The sequence below is a fragment of the Anabrus simplex genome, chromosome 5 (assembly GCF_040414725.1).
Source record: "Anabrus simplex isolate iqAnaSimp1 chromosome 5, ASM4041472v1, whole genome shotgun sequence".
Lineage (NCBI taxonomy): Eukaryota > Metazoa > Arthropoda > Insecta > Orthoptera > Tettigoniidae > Anabrus > Anabrus simplex.
The window spans coordinates 427,482,265-427,504,227 of record NC_090269.1 but is presented as its reverse complement, the minus strand read 5'-3'; the positions used below and the strand labels follow the sequence as shown (position 1 = coordinate 427,504,227).

The 21,963-nt window shown below is 38.7% G+C and overlaps 1 protein-coding gene across 1 annotated transcript in view; it reads left to right on the top strand.

Annotated features, from left to right (window-relative positions):
- RpL23 (ribosomal protein L23) overlaps window positions 1-21,758 on the top strand; it is a 58,207-nt gene extending 36,449 nt beyond the window's left edge. The window contains exon 5 of the mRNA XM_067148767.2: window positions 21,623-21,758. Coding sequence (XP_067004868.1) covers window positions 21,623-21,705 — 83 coding nt within the window. The 3' untranslated portion in view covers window positions 21,706-21,758. The remainder of the gene's footprint in view (window positions 1-21,622) is intronic.
- The last annotated feature ends 205 nt before the right edge of the window (window positions 21,759-21,963 follow it).

The following is a 21,963-nucleotide window of genomic DNA, read 5'->3' as shown; positions in this document are numbered from 1 at the left end:
CAATTATCGCGTAGCATTCATAATCACAGCACTCCTTTCATCGAATACGCAACATATGTGCCATAACCTACACATATATAAATCATTATCATTACTGTCATAGTATCAAAGAACAGCACATCGTAACCTTAAAACTGTGCCACTATATTTTATTGTAAACATTCCCTAAATACGATCTTTACGCATGTTATTTTGTTAAAGCCATCACGCATATAAATATTAGCTTCCTCTTAATACTCTAACACTTCACTGACAACGAATTAAGGAAAATATCAGTCACTTCTCCACTACCATATTGATAAACTTACGAACGGCATTCACTGGTATTTTACACCTATGTCTGGGATTTACGGTAACTTCAGATGAATACCTATTTCCTTGTAAGTACACTCGTATATTAACTACGCACACACAATGTCATAATGCACAATATATATTAACCAAAAGAATAAAGGTTTCTACTTACGACACGACTCAAATGGGGACTTAACTTTGCTTATTGGGTATTGACTTCCATCTCGCTGTTAATCGTCATGGGATGGTAGGCCTCGCTCCATGGTTCGGCTTAGGTAATCGGGTCCATCTCGTCCTCACAGCTGATTACCGCCCTCCTGGATCATCGATCTCGTGAAGCGTCACCATAGCCAGAGTAGTCTTTGCCTCAGCTTCTTAGAACATCATGGTGGTCTTCATTGCGTCAAGGACAGAATAACACAAGGCATTAGTTGATTTATACATGTTGTAATCTGCTTAGTAGTGCTAATGCGAAAAGTATTACGTAATTTGGTACGTCTAATTTGCTAATAACAGCTCTAAATATCGTCTTATTTCAACTGCCTTGCTCGCCGAAACGGTGTGAATTTTACGTGCTTTTAGAATTGCACTCTATTTTCCGTTTAATTCAGCTCTCTTGACGTTATGCAGTATCGGGCAAATACAATGTTCCGAGCCCAACCGTGACGTAGTACAGATCCAACTTGACGTTTCCTAACAGCTGGTCTATAATCTCACGTATATGTGTCAACCACAGCTGATGTTAGACGGGTTATCGCAGATTTGATCTTATCTCCAATAACTGATTAAAGAATCCGATAAGTAGCTGGTTTCTTTACTCGACTCCGTCCTTTCTTCGATGCAGTGCTGAATTGGGATTTGTTCTAATGGAAGATTTTTTTTCAATAATCGGTTTAAATAATCCGCTCTCGTCATTCTTTCGCACCGCCTTCTAAAAGTGGTTCTTTCCGTGATTGCCGGTTGAATTTATTGTCTCTTCAGCTCGTACCGCTGCTAATTGCTTTATTTTAATTCTTTAAAGGCTGGAGCGCCATTTTTGTTCCAAATACTACAACTATAGAACGGTGAAATGGCACAATAAATTAATATTTGTAGGATGGTAAAATAAATACAACATACCTTAATCACTGGCGTTGCTCTCAGGCATTGGATGTTCACCTTCTATCCTTTCTGCAAGGGCCGATGTTCCCGCTTTGGATGAACCGGGTTTGGGAGATGAACTTTGAGGATGATCCGGACGATGCAGAAAGTCGTATTAAAAACTTTTCATCGTCGACATCGTCCTGTAATTCGTCTGTATTCCACAAATCTCTTTCATTTTTCTTTACTTCATTCACTTAATTTGCCCAATTGTCTTATGTTTTTATGGCATAAAAATGTTAGTTCAGCATTTGGAACAAAACCATGTTCATTACCCGCGTGGACTAAGGCAAATCACGGTCCTCGGCTTTTCGGTCGCTTAAGTCCCGAACTCACCGCTTCAATGGCGGCCTGTCGTGCAATTTATGTGCAAATTACGTGAACGAAGTAAAGAAAAATGAGAGAGATTTGTGGAATGCAGACGAATTAAGGACAATGTCAACGATGAAAAGTTTTTAATACGACTTTCTGCATCGTCCGGATCACAATTTTCCTTTCATTCTTTTGTCACTGTCTGCCCAATATTTACCCACAATTCATTTGTGTAAATTATAGCTTTATTTTGTGCCCTCAAACGTTTTATCTCCCAGAGATATCTGTGCCTCTAATAATTTCATCAGTTTCAATGAAAGCTGCCTTTTTGCCCCATCTTAAATAACAGAAGCCTGTATCATGTAAGAAGCGATACAACGTAGTTTTGGATAATCGTGGCAAAGAATCTTCTCCATTTACCCGATTCAAAATTACGTTCAATGTCGGTGGTATATTAGCAAATAAGAGAGTGAACCACCCGACGCATTCCACTTTGCACAATTTCATCATATTTAATTTTCCTTGCATTTTTCTGCCGTCCTTCTCTTTCTTTCTTTTTTTTTTTTTCTTTTTTTTTTTTCTTTTGGGAGTTCGCAAAGGACCATGTGTGTGTTCCTTCCTTATAGCATAGATTGTTGTTTAGCTGTTTCACTGACTGCGCTGCTCATATTCAGTCTTTAAAAAATAATCCAGGACACTCAATATGATATTGCGTTCTTTCCCCTGAGTTTCTCTACGGAACGTTTCTTTTTAATTTGACGATCCATTGTACATCCTTCTGCACTTTTTCTTCGAACTAAGAACCCCCCGCACGAGCACGAACTGACTCCACAAACAAACACAATCCACTTGTCCTCGAGAACTGTACATTTATCACAGAACTTGTCCGGCTCCATGGCTAAATGGTCAGCGCGCTGGCCTTTGGTCCAGAGGGCCACGGGTTCTATTCGCGGTCGGGGATTTTAACCTTCATTGGTTGATTCCAATGGCTCGGGGGCTGGGTGTGTGTGCCGTCTTCAGCATTATAATTCATCACAGGTAGGGCCGCATTCTTATAGACGCGCAGGTCGCCTATGCGGCGTCAACTTGAAAGACCTGCACTCGGCCTCTTCGGAGGCCACACGCCATTAAATATTATATATATATCACTGATCTTTATTTAATGAATCTAATAATACTGATGAAATGAACACCACTGCACACGGCTGTCAGTATATTTAAAAGCTCAGCTAGCCGAGTCACTCGTGAAATGTAAACAAACGAGACGTTCGCCCTGTCATAAATTAAGAGATAATGAGATGAGGACTTGAGGTATAATTTAAAAATAACTTCCATATCCGAAGACCGTTTGCTTTGCTTTAACCACGCCATGATCCTTCTGCACTTTTTCTTCGAAATTAGATCCCCACGCACGAGCACGAACTCGCAAACCACACAAATGAAGTACACTTTCCCTCAAGAATTGTACAAGTCACTGATATGTATTTAATCACTATTATACATACTACTGACGAAATGAGCACTGAACTGCATTCGACTATCTGGAAATGTTAACGCATGTTTGGGAGATCATTACCGGTACTTCAACCAGCCAGCCGAGTCACGCGCGAAACCAAAATTCAAGGAGAGATTCTTCCTGTCACAAATTAAGTACTAAGCAAGATAAGAACTTCGGGATTGTTTTAAAAATAACTTCCATATCTGAAGACAATTTGCCTCGCTTTGACCCCCCCGTAAAAATTCAATAGGAAAGACACTGGCCAGCAACTGACTTTTTCATGCCTGCACATAAAATTCCCTGAACATGACTGAAAATAACCGCACATACGGCATTTTGTTATTTAAATTTTAAAGTAAACTTATCTACATAGAGCTGAAATGTTTCTTTACCAGCAGTGAAAAAATCAGGAAAATTAAGAATATAAAATAGGAGTTGTGACATGGTAAGTTCTATGCAATGAAGATTTTGCATTTGGCGAAACTTCCTTACAAGTTGGTCTTACTGTGTTTCTTATTAATATCATCTGTGAAATACATAATCTTATTGACAGAAACTTAGAAATCTGTACAGTACCTGTATCATTATGATTACCGGTACACGAAATACTGAATTTGAAGTACTGTATTTAAAGTACTAAACGACAGTTGTAATAAATTACCTTCAGAGTTTTCTTTAGTAAGAAAGTAATTTCTGATACTGCGTTCCTAAAAGGTTACCCCAGTATGTTGACAAACACTGAATGCCTCTTGAGTTGAGTGCATTAAATTATGTATGGTAACTGTTATCCATTCATGTGGTACTCCTTTGGGTTCTAAGGCAAAAATATTCTGCACATATGCAACAAGAGTGATGTTCTTAGCTACTCTTAACTAGTTTATTGATAACACATGCAGCTGTATAGTACATAGTGGTGGTGGTAATTATTGTTTTAAGAGGAAGTACAACTGGACAGCCATCCTCTATAAACACTAATCAGAAGAAAACAAATGGAAGGGGAACAACACTTCGAAAAATAAAGGTCTCAGCAAAAGAAAGATGAAGGCCACAAAGTGCGTGGAAATAAAAAAATTCCTAGGCCTCGAATGCGCTAATGCTGTCGCGGTCAGAAAAGAACACTTGTTGACCAGGGGAGGTTGGATGGGCTAGTATAGTGAAGGCAATGTCAAGACTCAGCTAAGGGCCTCGTCACAACCCAAAATAGATTTCCCTCCGTGGGTGGGGGCAATAGCAATACCCATGGTATCCCCTGCCTGTCATAAGAGGCGACTGAAAGGGGCGTCAGGCACTCCTAACTGGGGAGAGTGGGTTGGCGACCACGGTGCTCTTAGCTGAGTCCTAATATTCATGCATATAATAATAATAATGGTAATAATGGTTAAGAAAATTAAAGCCATTGGTAGACACGATTCCATAAGAAATAGAAATTCAGTCACAAGTTGAGTTAACCTAGGTTAGGCTATTTTAGGGATTACGTTAGGATATTATGTTAGGCTACGGTACATTAAATTACACTAGTTGGTTAGTGCGAGTGAAGCGAGTGTTGTGGTCTTTTATGTATTTGCCCAGCCATATAATGTACTCTATAGAGCATTTAAGATGAATGAAATTTAGCTGTAAATAATAACTACAGTACAGTATAAGGCTACTATTATCAGTAAAATTGTAATGATGGCCAGCTGGACATAAATTGTTGGTTTCAGGTGATAGCCCTATTGTTTGTTGTGATTAAAATTTGTAAATGAACAGGAACAAGCATTTCAAATATCTGCGAAACATTTCTACGGTTCATGTAGGGTTAGAATGATACTGCCTGTAATTTACATGAAAAGGAATGGAATGAAATGGCGTTTGGCTTTTAGTGCCAGGAGCGTCTGAGGACAAGTTCGGCTCGGCAGGTGCAGGTCTTTTGATCTGACTCCCGTAGGTGACCTGCGCGTCGTGATGAGGATGATATGAAGATGAAGACAACACATACACCCACCTCCCGTGCCAGCGAAATTGACCAATTATGGTTAAAATTCCTGAACCTGTTGGGAATTGAACCTGGGACCCCTGTGACCAAAGGCTAGCACACTATCCATTTAGCCATGGAGCCAAGGAAATTTTCTTAAACATCAGTACTACTGTTACACATTTCCTGTTACTTTTCTTGCTTGTTTTGAAAGACAAGTCTCTTTCTTTGGGAGGTTTCCTATTATATGTCAAAGATTTAGGTGGATTAGGGACGTTGAAAATTGTTGGGATGGAATTCCACTTGAGTAGTGTCCGTCCATCTGCCCTCTTTAGTTCAAATTACAATTCTTCAAAATGATGCTAGAAGAAAATACATAATAAGACCTATAAATATCAAACATCGTTCATGTAAACATACTATTATTCAGGAATAATACGAATGTATAACTTCACTAACCTCGCACAAGAAGCAATTAATTATCTGTAGGTTGCCATTTGTCACGCCTTCAGTTTTGTACCCACTGAGCTCTCCTTTGCTTATCTCTCGGAAAGCAAAACACTAATTCCACCAGTTGTCTTATTTTGACAATTTGGTGCGGCGCAGTATCCCATTTTCCTTCAAAATTCAAGTAATAACATAATTACATAGGGCACGCCCACATAACGATATTTGAGACCCAATATGGCTGCCACCGCAAAGGATTGTGGTAGCGTGACCAGACCTCCCTAGACAGACCTTGGCGCTATCCGCAAAACGTGGGAGAAGGAAGGAGACAGAATTATCCCATTACTGCTGTACTGCAATTTAAGGTTGGAACGCTCTATAGAACAGGTCGATAATTTCAAGTATTTAGGTTGTGTGTTCTCCCAGGATGGTAATATAGTAAGGGCCTGTACTACGACTGTCAGATAAACAGCCAGTTATGTAGGCTGCAGTTTTGCGAACTAGAAGTTAAATATTTTCTTACGTACTACCAACGGATTTTAACGACGGTATTGTAATGCGGAAGATCTAGTAACATTTTTATTGGGTTGTTAATAAGGTTACTGAAAATATAGTGAAATTTAGTGCGGAGGTGTACGTGTTCCCTGGTGTTTTAATTTGTTTAGCTCTATTCCTTTTGAAATTGTATTACTAGAATCCAATATCAGACTGTTATTAAGCTATAATGTGGAAGTCCAGGTCAAAAACAGAATTAGGACTGAAATATACACATACAAAAATGTTAAAAATTAATGAACTGTATAACAAAACTGAAACTGTTATAGAAAATAAAGAGACTGAAAATTTAACCTGGACACAAAAGTTAAGGTTCAGGTTATGTATCTTTTTTGTCTAGTACTATTTACGAGGTTGCGCGTTACGACGAAAGTAAAGTTTATATTCGTAATTAAGGTCGCTGATGCAGCGTGGGATCATTAATTTTATTATTAATTCAGTTTATTGTTTGCTCTTTGAATAAGTAGTTAGTTTCTTTTCAATACAATGTGAGAATAGTAACTGGCAGGCATTTATCGCACTTCAGCGTAAATACTTTTGTAGTAAGTTGTTATGAAGTAAAAGAAATATAACATCCTCATTCGACGGGCGAATCGCCATGAGCGTCGTATACCTTTACTCCATATGTGCGTCGCGGATTACTATCACCTCTAGTACCCTACCGACTGCCCTTTACAAGGTAAAAAAAAAATGTTAGACTATTGGGACTCGAATCCACGAAAAACTGCTTACGAGCAAAGTATGCTGCCCTAACAACCATGGCTACCCATGAAACTCACGGTTGATTGCTTGTGTGCTACTGATATACTCAGTAGCAACAACTTGCTAGCTTGGGAAATTTTCAAGAATTCTGTGATAGCTGGACAGGAAGCATGACATACTTTATACATTGTAACAACTTAATTTCGCACAGCATCATGCAGACGTAGATTCGTCTTCATTAGTAGCCATCTTGATTCTTTACAGTAGCTAGTAGCCATCTTGATTCTTTACAGTAGCGTCCCAGATAAGAGCGTTAACAGCCTCTCCAACTTCGGCATAGCTATACACGAGAATATTTTTCCAGAATGTACATAAACGAAAGTCGTAGTACGCGGTTTCAACCGAACTTCCAGTTAAATGTCCAAACTGCCAGTTAAATGTCCAAACTGCCAAATAAATTTATACCACACTTTTATCTGGCTGTCGTAGTACAGGCCCTAAGTGAGATTGAATCAAGGTGTCGTAAAGCTAATGCAGTGAGCTTGCAGTTGCAATCAACAGTATTCTGTAAGAAGGAAGTCAGCTCCCATACAAAACTATCTTTACATTGGTCTGTTTTCAGACCAACTTTGCTTTACGGGAGTGAAAGCTGGGTGGACTCAGGATATCTTATAAGTTAGAAGTAACAGACATGAAAGTAGCAAGAATGATTGCTGGTACAAACAGGTGGGTACAATGGCAGGAGGGTACTCGGAATGAGGAGATAAAAGGCTAATTTAGGAATGAACTCGATGGATGAAGCTGTACGCATAAAGCGGCTTTGCTGGTGGGGTGATGTGAGGCGAATGGAGGAGGATAGGTTACCTAGGAGAATAATGGACTCTGCTATGTAGGGTAAGAGAAGTAGAGGTAGACCAAGACGACGATGGTTTTGACTTGGTTTCTAACGATTTAAAGATAAGATTTATTAATAATCTTGACCATGATGGTCGGGATTGGATCCGTATTGACTTAGTAACAGTAAATATGTTGGAAGATAGTCCGCCTAGTCAATACTATTCATTTATTTACTTTTCACCTTAACATCTAGTACATGTTTCGAGAATATAATGCATTCTCTTCCTCAGCTAGTAGATTAAAATTCATTATACAATAAAACCTGACTAAAATATGGGGGCCCCCATTAAAATTCAAAACAATGAGTATGACAATGTGACACTTAAAAATTTTGGATAGTACAAACATAGAATTAAAATCCCGTTTTGTCAAGTACAAATTAAAAACACAATATAGTCTAATTAATGTCTAATTAAATACAACGTCTTGTGATGATATGAATTCACAGTGTCCTTGAAGTTGCCTTGCGTAGTTCAACTCAACATTTTTGAACTACGCAAGGCAACTTCAAGGACACTGTGAATTCATATCATCACAAGACGTTGTATTTAATTAGACATTAATTAGACTATATTGTGTTTTTAATTTGTACTTGACAAAATGGGATTTTAATTCTATGTTTGTACTATCCAAAATTTTTAAGTGTCAAATTGTCATACTCATTGTTTTGAATTTTAATGGGGGCCCCCGTATTTTAGTCAGGTTTTATTGTATAATGAATTTTAATCTACTAGCTGAGGAAGAGAATGCATTATATTCTCGAAACATGTACTAGATGTTAAGGTGAAAGGTAAATAAATGAATAGTATTGACTAGGCGGACTATCTTCCAACATATTTACTGTTAAAGATAAGAGGTATAGAAGTAAATGAGGCCACAACACAAATTGAGGATTGTGGTGACGTTTAGTAAATTCACAGAGGCTTGCGGACTGAACGCTGAAAGGCATGAGTCTCTAATGGTTATGTATGTATGCTTGCATCCTGCTCTTGTTTCTCACAGTCGGGATCCAGGCTACTGAACCAGAGATGTCAATATTTGTTCAAGTTATGATAAGTTCATGGCAAGAATATTTGCTAAACTTTTCTCTTAAGGATTTCTTCAGCCTAAGGACCATTAAACTACTCTGAACATATTCTACAGACCACACAGCTTAATTTTTGGAACTCATTGGTTTAACTAACATTTGGGACACACTGTGCCCCTTATACCACCTAAAATCATATTTTGTGAATCCAGAGAAACTCTTCAGTTAAATTATGAATCATTGGACATTGAACTGATGTTGGGTCTTAACCTTTTCCTGGCCACTGGGTGATATAATTCCCACTTTTTTCTGCTATTGGCCCGTTGGGTAACCTGATTCCCACATTTGATTTGTGCTGCTAACTGGTGTGGACATCAGAAAATCTAGAAAAAATTCTGTTCTGGTATATATGCAGTTTCGAGGTTGGTGTACGTGGTTATTCACATTTGTGTAGTGTTATGGCTGCCAGGAGCATGCATTTTTAGGAATTGAAGTGATTTTCTGCACCAGAAAGATGGATCTTCGCAATTCTAAGCTATTTACGTTATCATAATTTATTCTGTAGTGCTTCAGACATAGATTGAGCATATTTTTTGTCTCGGTATCCCTTTCAGACCTGAAAGAAAACTGGTGGTGTGAATTTTTGTTCATCCGTCAAAAACGGACTAAAATGCTCTTAAATACATATATTTTTACTTTATTCTACAAAATAAAAATTACCATATGAAAAAAAAAGCACCCGCACCCAGGACTTAATTCACTACTTAAGGTGCGGTTTCCTATGTGCAGCGGTCGCATGCGTCTGCTGCCGACCGCTACTGCATCCATCCCCTCCCTGACTCCTACAATGGAATGCTATAGGACTGGTTTCCTTCATGCAGCTCCTAGAAATCATCGCATGCAGTAGACGCAGGCAGTGCTGAGTATACTAGTCGGGTGCAGCGGACGCGTGCGTGTATTATCTCATGATGAGCTTTTCTAAAGACGAAGAGGCGAGATTTATTGAGTTTGTTTCCGGAAGACGGGAACTATATGACTGCTCCCATCAGGACTATAAAAATATTGTGCTCCGAGACAAAATCTGGGAAGAAATAGCCTCCAATTTCAATGATAAAACAGATAAGTGATTATTTTAAACTGCCCTACGGTTTCATTTTTATAAAATGTTTACACAACGTATTTACAATAGTTTTCAAGTCACATAGCGTTTTATGAATAGTAGTAAACAAAAATTAGTATATTATTTGCTCATACCGTACAACGGAAACATTGCTTTGTGAATACCAATTGATATGAATATTCTCTACTTTGAATTATTTTGACAGTGTTTACAAAATTTCACAACTGCTTAAAATATTGAAATGGAACACGTTTATACAAGCGGAAAAGTGCGTTATGTACAAAACATATATACAGATGAAGGCGGAATTCCAAGGAACCGATTTTCCTTTCCGATAGATTTGTTTCTGCATTGCATTCGGAAAAAACGGAAAATTATGAAAGAAAACATTAACAACATATCAATATCTATTCTTGAATGCCACTCGAATATCTTGACTGATGTATGCATGTGATCCACGGATTTCAGTAATAATAATAATAATAATAATAATAATAATAATATTTCACAACACTACACATCCACGCACTTGGTTTTTATTTCTTGTTATGAATACACCCGTGAATTGTGTACGATAATTTAAACAGTTTGGAAGAGTGAGAATCAATGAATGGTAAATTGGTTTGCGTCACTTTTGCACCGAAGTTCGCGTATATGATCATGGTTTGAACATAATGTGGCCGTCATGGCCAGTATTTGCTCGTACAGTACAACACAGAGCTTAAATGATTTCATTGCCACAATAATTTTATCCGCATTTTACAATAATATTATCCGTAAATAAAATCTTTTCCACTCACGTGTTATGCAGATTCCACTTTACTCAAATTTCATAACGCAATAAAGACTGTTATAATCACAGGAACTGCGAAACGTTTCCACTTCGGACAAGCTTTTGTCTTGAAGAGGTTTTACTGTGTAGTGAAAAATATAGCTGTCCATACCAAATCCCTGGTCTAATTATGTGCCTTGAATTGCTCTCTCTTGCCATTCAACTTTGCCTTCTGCTACAAAAAAATCCATGAAAGAATCTCGAACCTGGAATCCTTCTGCCTGGGCGAATCCTCCATTTCTACTAAGAGGTGTCATGTTCCTCACAGCTATTTCACTGTGAAGCCAGAAGTGATTGACAATCTTCCCTAATTAAATTGTGGAGGCAGCCTGCAGCTAATACTAACTTGTCACAGGTTTCAGGTTTAACTCCGGTTGGGGAGTAAAACAATCTGAAAACTTGACACAGTAAACCAAAAGCATTCTCAGAAACACGCCTGACTCTGCATAGACGGTAATTGAAAATTGCCTTTTCAAAATTTTCCTTTTCTGGGACCTATTAAATGGTTTCAGAATGTTCTTGTGAAGCCTGAATGCTTCATCCCCAACAATTACATGTGGCAGAACCCTCTCAGAACCTGGCAAATTTGCTTCTGGTGGAAAGTCGAAATTGTTCGAATACAACTTTTTGCCCATATTCGACTTTGCAAATATTACATTATCACCTTCTTTTCCATACGATCCGACGTCAACTGCAACGAACTTGTAATTCGCGTCCACGATTGCCAAAAGAACAATGGAGAAAAAGTTCTTGTAATTGAAGAACAGAGACCCGCTCTTCGAAGGGCATACAATCCGGATAAGTTTCCCGTCAATTGCTCCGACACAATTAGGAAATTGCCATCTTTCCCAAAATTCAGTGGCCTTCGACTTCCAAATACTTTCTGTTGGTCTATGTCATTTTTAATTGCAGACAATACAAATTGAAACTGAAATGTCGTATGGCTTTTAGTGCTGGGATATCCCAGGACGGGTTCGGCTCGCCAGGTGCAGGTCTTTCTATTTGACTCCCGTAGGTGACCTGCGCGTCGTGATGAGGATGAAATGATGATGAAGACAACACATACACCCATCTCCCGTGCCATTGGAATTAACCAATTAAGGTTAAAATCCCCGACCCGGCCGGGAATCGAACCCGGGACCCTCTGAACCGTAGGCCAGCACGCTGACCGTTCAGCCACGAGTCGGACAATTGAAACTGATATCTCGTTAAACGAAAAAAATGATGAAACTTTATTTCGTCGTCCAGTAGGTGCTTGGAAATTAAATTGGAATGATACCCTTCCTCATTTCTCCTTAAATACATATTATCTAACCTTCTTCCTTCTCTTTCTTTCTATTTCCATCATGATACTGTCTTCCATTTCCTGTTTTAAAATGTACAACCAAGCTTGTGTCACAACACTCGCCATTGCGCGAGTAGACTGGCCCTTCTGAGGCGCGCACACCAACTGCACGATGGAAACTGACAAGGCCATGCGTCCAACGCATGCGCCCCCTGCATGCAGCAATCGCATGCGACCGCTGCACATAGGAAACCGCACCTTTACAAAAAAGAAAAATTACCTCAATGCATGTGAATATACGTATGTACATAATCAAATGTTCTATTTTACAGTGGGGAATAATTTAAAACAATTAAATCTTCGTTCAAACACGAGTAAACATTTCATTTTCTACACTGAGGACGAGTTTTGCTTTTACTGCCCTTTTGGTGGCAGCACCTTGTCAGACCTGAAAGAACACTGGAGGTGTGAATTTTTCTTTGTACATCAAAAACTTATTAAAATGTTTTTACAGTTTATTTTACAAAGGCCACATTTGCTTCTTTCCCACAACTAGCTAGCCCTTTCCTGTCCCGTTGCTGCTGTAGGACCTATTTGTGTCGGTGCGACATAAAACCGGTTTAAAACAGAAATCGGTGTCCACAGTCAATTCTTTTCCAAAAAGATCTCCATTATCCTTTCACTCATCCCCTCCAGAAGAGAGCAGCAGGTGTAGTTTCTGATATGGCACTGGCTGGAGCTTAGCCAGATCACTTGACATATTATTTCACTTGATTGGAATACAGTAGTTAATAGGCGAGCTTTTCTAAGCTGGCTGTTAATCTGCTTAAAGGAATTCGCTTTTATTACCTTGGTGTAAAATTTTCAAACTCTTACATTATTATGAGAATTTCTGTATATATCGACATGCCTGCCTGGTAGCCGTGATCGTTAAGGCACTGAAGTCTAAACAGTCTGACACAGAGGACAGCCGGTTCGAGTCCTGTTGGTCGAAAAAATTTCACTATCAGAATGTTAGCCGACAGGGTAGGGATGGGGGTGGTGTACAATTTCTAATCACTAGATCGCGTGCCAAAAGCTTGGATTAAATTCCAAACCTCTCTGCAGTGCTCGTATGAAGTGAGGGCATATGACGCTGTTGATGGTGATTATCCGTCGGGTGGAGACATTACGCCTCGAGCAGACCCCTCGGAGCTATTTGACAGGAGTAGGCTATGTGCCCGCACCAGGTTTCACCCTCTTCCTACTATCATATGTCATTTATATCATCTCATTAACTCCTCTGATGAGGTTCACGTCAGGAAGGGCATCCTGTCGTAAAAACCCGTCACGACAGATTCATCTCACCTCATACCGGGCTCCGTAGAGAAATGGGACAAGGGTTGGGTAAGCAAACTGTATATATCAATATACATTTTAAAAAATCCTACTTACAATTTGAATGAAATATTGCATAAAATCAACATCTTATTGGAAGAAGTTTTTAATTACACTATGCAACAGGGAAAAAACTTTCTTCGCAAAAGTACTTTATGTATTTCTGTCTCCTGAATTCAAAAATGACACTGAAAATATTGTATCACCCACAGTTTTGGCACAAAATGTATATTTTGTAATAATGATATCACATATTGAAGTAGTACATATATATATATATATATATGGCACACGAATCGTGCTGAATTGGAATAAAGTTTAAACCAACAACATATTGAAATATGCACACAGTGAACATATGCATACAGAGAATATGGTAAAAACATGCACTAACGTAATTAATTCCGTGCTTTCTTAGTTGTCATGCCGTGACCCCTGCTTTTCCTCTTATGGGACATTTCTATGTGCTCAGCGGTGAAGTATCCAACGTAGTCGCCCATTATCCTAACATCCCAAGTTCCCTGGTATCGTCGTTCTATGTCCTTTATATTCTGATGGAACCTTTCACCCTGTTCCTCACTTACAGCACCCAGGTTTGGAGAAAAAAAGTCAAGGTGAGAATGTAAAAATTGTAACTTCAAACTTATTGAGCATCCCAGCATTTTCAACTTCGTCAGCATGTTCTCCACTATGTCGACATCCTCTGGGCTGCGATTGATTCCCAGGAAGTTTTGAACCACTCACTTAAAGGCAGTCCAGGCTTCTCGCTCCATTCATTCATGAATTAAGGAAATCTTCACTGGCATTACTTTCAGAATATTGGGACCATTGAACACACCCTCATTCAGCTTAGCATCTGACAGGTGGGGGAACTTGTTACATAGATATTTGAAACATTTGCCACACCTTGGTAATGCTTTGACAAACTGCTTCATTACGCCGAGTTTGAGGTGCAGAGGTGGCAAGAGTATTCTGTCTCTTTCCACTATAGGGTCACACTTGATATTTTTGTCCCCTGGAACCAGTTCCAACCTTCGGGGCCACTGCTTTTGCTCCCAATGTTTGTCACGAACACGACTGTCCCATTCACAGATGAAACAAGGAAACTTGGTATATCTGGTCTGTTGTCCTAGAAGCATATCCAACTTTCAAATCGCCACACACCATCCAATTGTGATTCTCATAATGAATGGTAGTAAGAAGTACCTTCATGTTGTCGTATGTTTCCTTTAGGTGCACAGAATGGCCGACAGGTATTGAGGCATGCATGTTACCATTGTGCAGCAGAACTGTCTTCAGGCTTGTTTTAAATGAATCAATGAACAGTCTCCAATCATCGGGTGCGTACGGAATGTTGAACTGACCTATCAAACCTTCTTCATCACTGCAGTACACTAACACGTCATTTTGAGAAAAATATAGCGTGAATATCAAGTCCCTTTTTCTATAAAATACAATGGACGTTCCAGGTGCTAAGAAATGTCTTTCACGCAGGTTTGACCCTATGAGCTCTGCTTCATCATTTGACAATCTCAGATCACGGATTAAATCATTTAGATCTGGCTGAGTGAACAGAAGAGGGGCCTCATCTGTGCCTACTTCAAAGTCAGTATCATCCGTCTCCTGCACGGCATCCTTGTCATCACTGTCTTCCGTATCTAATGTCTGCGGAAGCTGTGGTGTAGGTAAATCCGGGCCATGTGGAATAGGACAAATAGCTGAGCAAATGTTGTTCGGATACTCACTAGACTTCTTGTTTTTCTTGTTGAAACCAGTTACCTTACAAGAGCAGAAGTAGTAGTTGTCGTTATGATCTGTTGCTCTCGCCAGACCATACGGATGCCAAATCGTAACGACTTCTTATTTCTTTGCCACCCACCGTCGTAAATCTTCTGCACACACAATGCACACGACCTGTGGAGCCCATAGTTTAACGATGTCGCCGAGTTTCACTCTGAAATAGGCATGGTAGAATTTTTTCACGAAAGTAGTAATGTTTCTTCGGTTCTTTTTCTCCACAAGTTCACCACATATATAACAAAAACTGTTAGGAGAGTTTACATAACCCCAGGTAGACATTCGCACTAGGACTAACACATACTTTCTTCCACAAACACAACACAGTGACGGAAAGGCAGTGTCATTTGCAACGTGACAGTTTGCCTCGTGCCACTAGGAGCGCAAGTGTTGAACAGTTGAAAACGATGTACCGCTTCTGAGCTTCATATGATGTTTTCATGTCTATTATAATAAGCACTAAAAATCCATATGAAGCTTGGTATATCAATCAGAATATTATTATAATACCTTAAATCGCATTACCATTAATCACAAATTGTCGTCGCCATAAGACGTATCTGTGTCGGTGCGACGTAAAGCCAATAGCAAAAAAAAAAATTAATCACAACTTTATGCGAAAACTGTGGTTGATACGATGTTTTCAGTATCATTTTTGAATTCAGGAGGTCGGAATACATAAAGACCGCCTACATTTTCGCAAAAAGTTTTTGTAACCTTAAAATTTGTTGCAGTGTTATAATTTCAAATCATGCGTGTCTTAACCCCTTCCTCCCCCTCCTTTCACCCTTCCCACTACACAGACTCCTCCCTCTTAACCTCCTCCTTCCATCCCCTGGCACCAACATTATGTACTCCGTTTCCACTTCTATTCAGCAGTAAGCCACGATTCACTGGCGCTATCACACGCCACTCCACCGAAGCATGAGGAGAGTGAACTCCTTTCTCATCACATTTTCCCTTGGCATCAAATTTTAGTTCCTTTTTAAGAGCTGATTTATAAATTTTCTTTACTTTAAGGCATTATTTTATGGAATATTGGCCTTCACCACTTTTAGAAGATTAGCCGCCATGTAATACTAAGGACCGGATTTGACAGTAGTATTGGGATCAACATCTAAACAAGGAACTCATTATTAGAATTTTGATAATGGTCATTGGAATACTTCATAAGTACTATTCTATTCCATTCATAGTTTGAACAACACTGATCAAGTGCTCTCAATTCATCTAATGTTGATATCTTAACTATAGACATTGAACCCTATAATTCTCCATAGGAGATTTTTATCTTAAGTTGTTTATAATTTTGTTGACTTATTGTGATGTGCTGATTATGATCCAAAAGGGTCAAAACATGTTTGCAAGGTTAATATGACTTTTATCAATCTCGTAGAGTGAAATGTATCGAGTATTAAATAGGTGGATAAACAAAAGTTTTTTCTCAGTTGTGAACTACAGTCAATACAGACCAATAAGGTGATCTTCACCTTATGTAAGGAAGTTGTTTGAAACTAACAAATGGGACTTCGAAGACTCGAGTAAAAGAAATAAGCTCCTTTCTCAAAAGTTCAGTTGTTCCAGTACCTGGGGATTTCTTCTTTTCATTGAATTTCTTTCATCTCTTAACTATATTTTAGAAAACTTGCTGAAAATCGAGGTACAAATAATTATTGATAAGCTTATTTCTAATACCCCATGGCTCAATACCCTTGATAGGTGTTGGTCTGGTAGGTGACCACTGCTCAGCCTGAAGGCTTCCATGTTACGAGGTGCAACATAGTCAGTGTAACTAATCCTCTCAGTCGTTACATTGGCTCTTTACCATTAGGTAGTTCCTCAGTTGTTCTCGCATAGGCTGAGTGAACCTTGAACAAGTCCTCAGATATGGGTAAAAATCCGTGATCTGACCAGGAATCTAAACCATGGTCCTCCGGGTTAGATGTAGGCCTAAACGAGCTAGAAAGAAAAGGAGAAATTCTGAAACTTGGAGGAAAACTGTTTTGAAATGTGAAAAGAGAGAGGTGTTATAAGTTTATATTATCCCCACGGAAGGGTGTTCGTTTTTCTCGAAACGTACGATGTCTTCAGTTAATAAATAAGATTTATTACCATGGCCTAGACTGAATACCTCGTATCTCACAAAGTTCTTCCTATCCATTATTTCCCTTAAGTCCGGCTCCATGGCTAAATGGTTAGCGTGCTGGCCTTTGGCCACAGGAGTCCCGGGTTCGATTCCCGACAGGGTCGGGAATTTTAACCTTAATTGGTTAATTTCCCTGGCACGGGGACTGGATGTATGTGTCATCTTCATCATCATTTCATCCTCATTACGACGCGCAGGTCACCTATGGGTGTCAAATCAAAAGACCTGCATCCGACGAGCCGAACTTGTCCTCGGACACTCCCGGCACTAAAAGCCATACGCCATTTCATTTCCCTTAAGACTGGTCACGCCTTCAAGCCGCATTTGGATATGCAGTCCATCAGAACAATGTTCGTTGGGTTTATTTTCCTATGCTAACGAGTAAAGGAAAATGAACCTTATAAAAATTATACTCTAGGTTAGTAAATACGTCACGCAGACATACTTTTCTGTAGTATGGTACAGGTTCATTTTCCTTCACACATCGGCAGAGGAAAAAAGAACATAACGAACATTGTTCTAGTGGCCTACATATTCGTGTGTGGCTGGGAGGCGTAACTAGTCTGAAGGGTAATAATGGATAGGAAGAACTTTGTGAGATACGAGGTATTTATTCTAGGCCATCGATTAACGTAGTGTATTTGCAAGGTAAATCATTCCAGCATTCTATTTTAAATGGTTTTTAATGAGAAAACAATGAAAAGCTAAAGAAGAGTATTGGTTCCCACCTCGATCCAGGAAAACTGTTGTCTTCATTTAATTTTTGTCTACTGAAGCATTGGAAGTTTTTTGTTTCCCTTTGGAACTGCAATTCAGCTTCTGGAGAAATGTATTTCAGTTTTGAATCCAGAAAGAAGACCAAACAGTGTGTCCAATAAATGTAGGGGTACAAATAAGTTCATGATGTCGTGAGGCCTGGTGCAGGTTTTTTCTTTGATGCCCATGGGTGATCTGAGTGTTTGGGGGGAGGGTGAAACTTCTGTCAAATGACACCTATTGATCTGCTTAAGGCTTAACGTTTCCATCTGACGGATGAAACAGCATCAAATGCCCTCACTTCGTATGGCGGAAAGGTGTGGAATTGAATACAGGTTTTTGGCATGCAGTCTAGTGATAAGAAATTTTATACCACCGCCTGTCCTACCCTGCCAGCCAACATTCTGATGGTGACTTTTTTTTTTTTGTACAACAGTTCTTGAACAGACTAACTACAGTGTTGAATTTAATAGACTTGATACCTTAACAACCATGGTCGCTGTGTTGATCATCAGATACATTGTACCAGGAACTGAAAACTTGTCATTACAGTGTGCAAGGAATTGTTTTTAAATATTCGTGGTGTCTACAGGTGGAAAGTCGAGCATGCTGCCGTAGAAAGAGTGAGAGGAATTATCCACTCCGCAACTAGGGGAGGTGCAAGAATAGTCTGAGAAACTGACACAAAACGTATCATGGAGCACATAAAACTTTTTAAATATAGGCAAACGCTATTGGAGGAATGGTGCACCACTTTGATCATACCTTCCACTGGAGTTATGTATTAAAACATTGTGGGAGATATTGAGTGATGCATGCCTGACTGGTAAGGATGTAGCCTACAAATTCTTCTCTATTTTTGCACAAAATGTTAATATAATTTTTGGATCCATCAAAACAAACACTTTTGCAAACTGCATAAAACTGAGCCAGATGATCAGTACTGAAGAAAATGGTGCAAAGAAAAAGAGGAACTGGTTACAGAAAAACTTCTACCCAAGTTGAGACCAAAAAAGGTTTCATTCTCTCCTAAATAGTGTAGATGATGTTGCATTTCATGTAAATTTTGATTAATGCAGAAGCATCTTCTTCTGTAAACAACGTTGTTACTGTACTTCTGGAAATATTTGACACACACTAAAGAGAAATTTCTAGATAATGATCATGCTGTTTTCGATCGCTGGTTAGAGTGAATGTGGCAAAGGATGCAACCCTATTGCATCATGTCTTTGGTATTTTCTTACCACTTTGATAGGTCCGGGACAAAAGAAAACTAAAATGTTGTGGTACTTCTAAGATGTTTTTCGACAGAGTAAGAATTACACAGTTCTGGTAATTTTTTGTGAAGAATTTCTAGTTGACTTTGAATGGAAAGTCTAGTATGCCTGCAGATCGAACTCAGGTGGAAAAACGCCTCCAAAAGCCATGTGGCTAGGGTTGTGTAGCTGTGAGCTTGCATTCGGGAATTTGTGGGTTCGAATTCCACTGTTGGTAGCCCTGAAGATGGATTTCTATGGTTTTCCGTTTTCACACCAGGCAAATGCTGGTGCTGTACTTCAGTTATGGCCACTACCTTCTGAATAGTAGCCCTTTCCCATCCTTCAGTCACTGAACAGCTTTGGTGTGTTAATGCTATGATATTTTTAAGAAAGCAGCTGTGAGGAAAAGGAACGTTATGAAATACTAACAAAAACTGGATCTGATTTTAAAGTGGGACACATTGTGATAGGTCATGATTGGCACTAGTTATGTGGCATGTAAGAGCTACATTGATGGGCCTTGGCTCTTCTTCAGAGAAACACACTTCATTTTTGAAGCCAGAGAAATCTCCCCCGACTCCATTCAATAAAGGAAAGTCACATTAGTCAAGAGAAGCTACAAGATGTATGCAGTGATCAAAGCTTTTGGTAGTAATATTGAGGATCTTCCAAGTTGCTTACACCTGATAGTGTGAAGTAGGTGAAAGGACAGGAAGAATAGTGTGATTGCCGTGATGCGTGGCCGTAAGAAGGTGTCTTCCATGTTGACCTTTTGCAATTATTTACTGTACTTTCTTGCAAATTAACACACATTTGATAAATAATAGTAAAAAATTTGGGTGCATAAATTAATCATAGATTCAGAAGTACAAAAATTTTACTAACAATTTTTTTTTTTTACATAAAAGTTACATCAAATATCCTATACAACATTGGTTGAACTCTGTGCAGTTATTGTTATTTGGCATAAAGTTAGAGCGTAAGTTTTGTTCTGAACAGTCAAATAGTCTGGGTCTTACGTCAGGTAATTATGCGTTTGAACTACGAGAGTGGAAAATATCTTTCCTGTTATGAGCTGCTGGAAGAATTGCTATCTTGGCCCTCAGTCTACAAATGTCTTCATTTCCCAATGTGCAAAAACAAAGAAGAATTTCAGAAAAAATGAAGGAATAAATTCTTAATTGAATCATTGATTTTTGGCGTGGTGAAATGCAGCAACTTTTAATAGAGAACCTTTTCATTCAATAAGCCAGGAGAAATTTGGCTAATATTTTAATTACAGTAAGTTTGCGTAGGGGCGAGTTTTGTGTTTACATATTAATTTTGATGTATCATGTAAGAGATAATTTGCATTCATATATAATTAAATAGTTTCTTCATATGGTTCGTAGATCACATTGATGCAGCTTGAAATTTAGAATCCAGTGATTCCAAAAGAAGGCAAAATCGTAATAATGAATGTAGGAGGTATTGATAAACGACAGTACCGTTTATTTCAAGTATGAGTTCATTCATGAGTTTATTTACCTGAATTTGGTATTGGTATGCATACACATGTATAGATATTGGAGGTTTTTGTAGTGTGTGGTTGAAATCTATACATTTTGCACATTTTAACTCCTTTACCTTGTACAGTAGTACCCTAATAGTCTGGACAGACGTTTAATAATACTTGAGTGCAATTACAGTATAAAGTTGAGTTAAGAGGGCAATGTTGTAAAATATGTAGTTTGTGCTGCAGCTAGTGGCAGATTGTTGACCTTCCTAAAGCCAAAACTTAGTGAAATTAAACATCTGAACATTGTCATTAAATACTTTGACGATAACGATGAAAACATACCTGCATATTATGATCGTTTGAGGCATCTGGGTGAGTTAATAATTAAAGTAATTAATGTCAAAGGAGGACAATAAAAGATCAGCAATTTTTCAAATGTGGTCATGTTCTAATTTTGCACTGCATTAGTTATTCTGTATTATGTAAGGTCTAATACTGTATTACATTATCTCTTTTATACTAAATAACCTTAGTATTTCTTAAATTTAAAATACTGTACTGTACACAGTCTTTTTATTGAACAGAGGCTCATTTCATAACTTACATTGTTTAATCCGGACTTTCATTAATTTGGACAAACTACAGCCCCAATTAGTCTGGATTAATGAGGTTCTGCTGTATTTACAACAGTTTACCTGATGCTGTTATTGTTTTGTTGTGTTTCAGGTAGTGCAATTACTGGACCTGTTGCAAAAGAATGTGCTGATCTGTGGCCAAGGATTGCTTCAAATGCCAGCAGTATTGCCTAACTATTCCCTGTACACAAAGTTAATCTTATAAAGAACTTCTGAGTTTCTTCTCAGTGTGTGTTTGAATTCTCCTTTGTCCTCCCATTCCAAAGTTATTATAATAGGATATTCAGCTATTTTCAGTCATTTCTGATCCAATTTTAAGTTTACAAGCTTGGACTGGACATACGACCTTACACCTTACCTGGGGTGTAAATCGCTTAACCAAGAACAGTTAACTGGTCTAATGCTAGGATATTACGTTACAGTGTTTTTCTA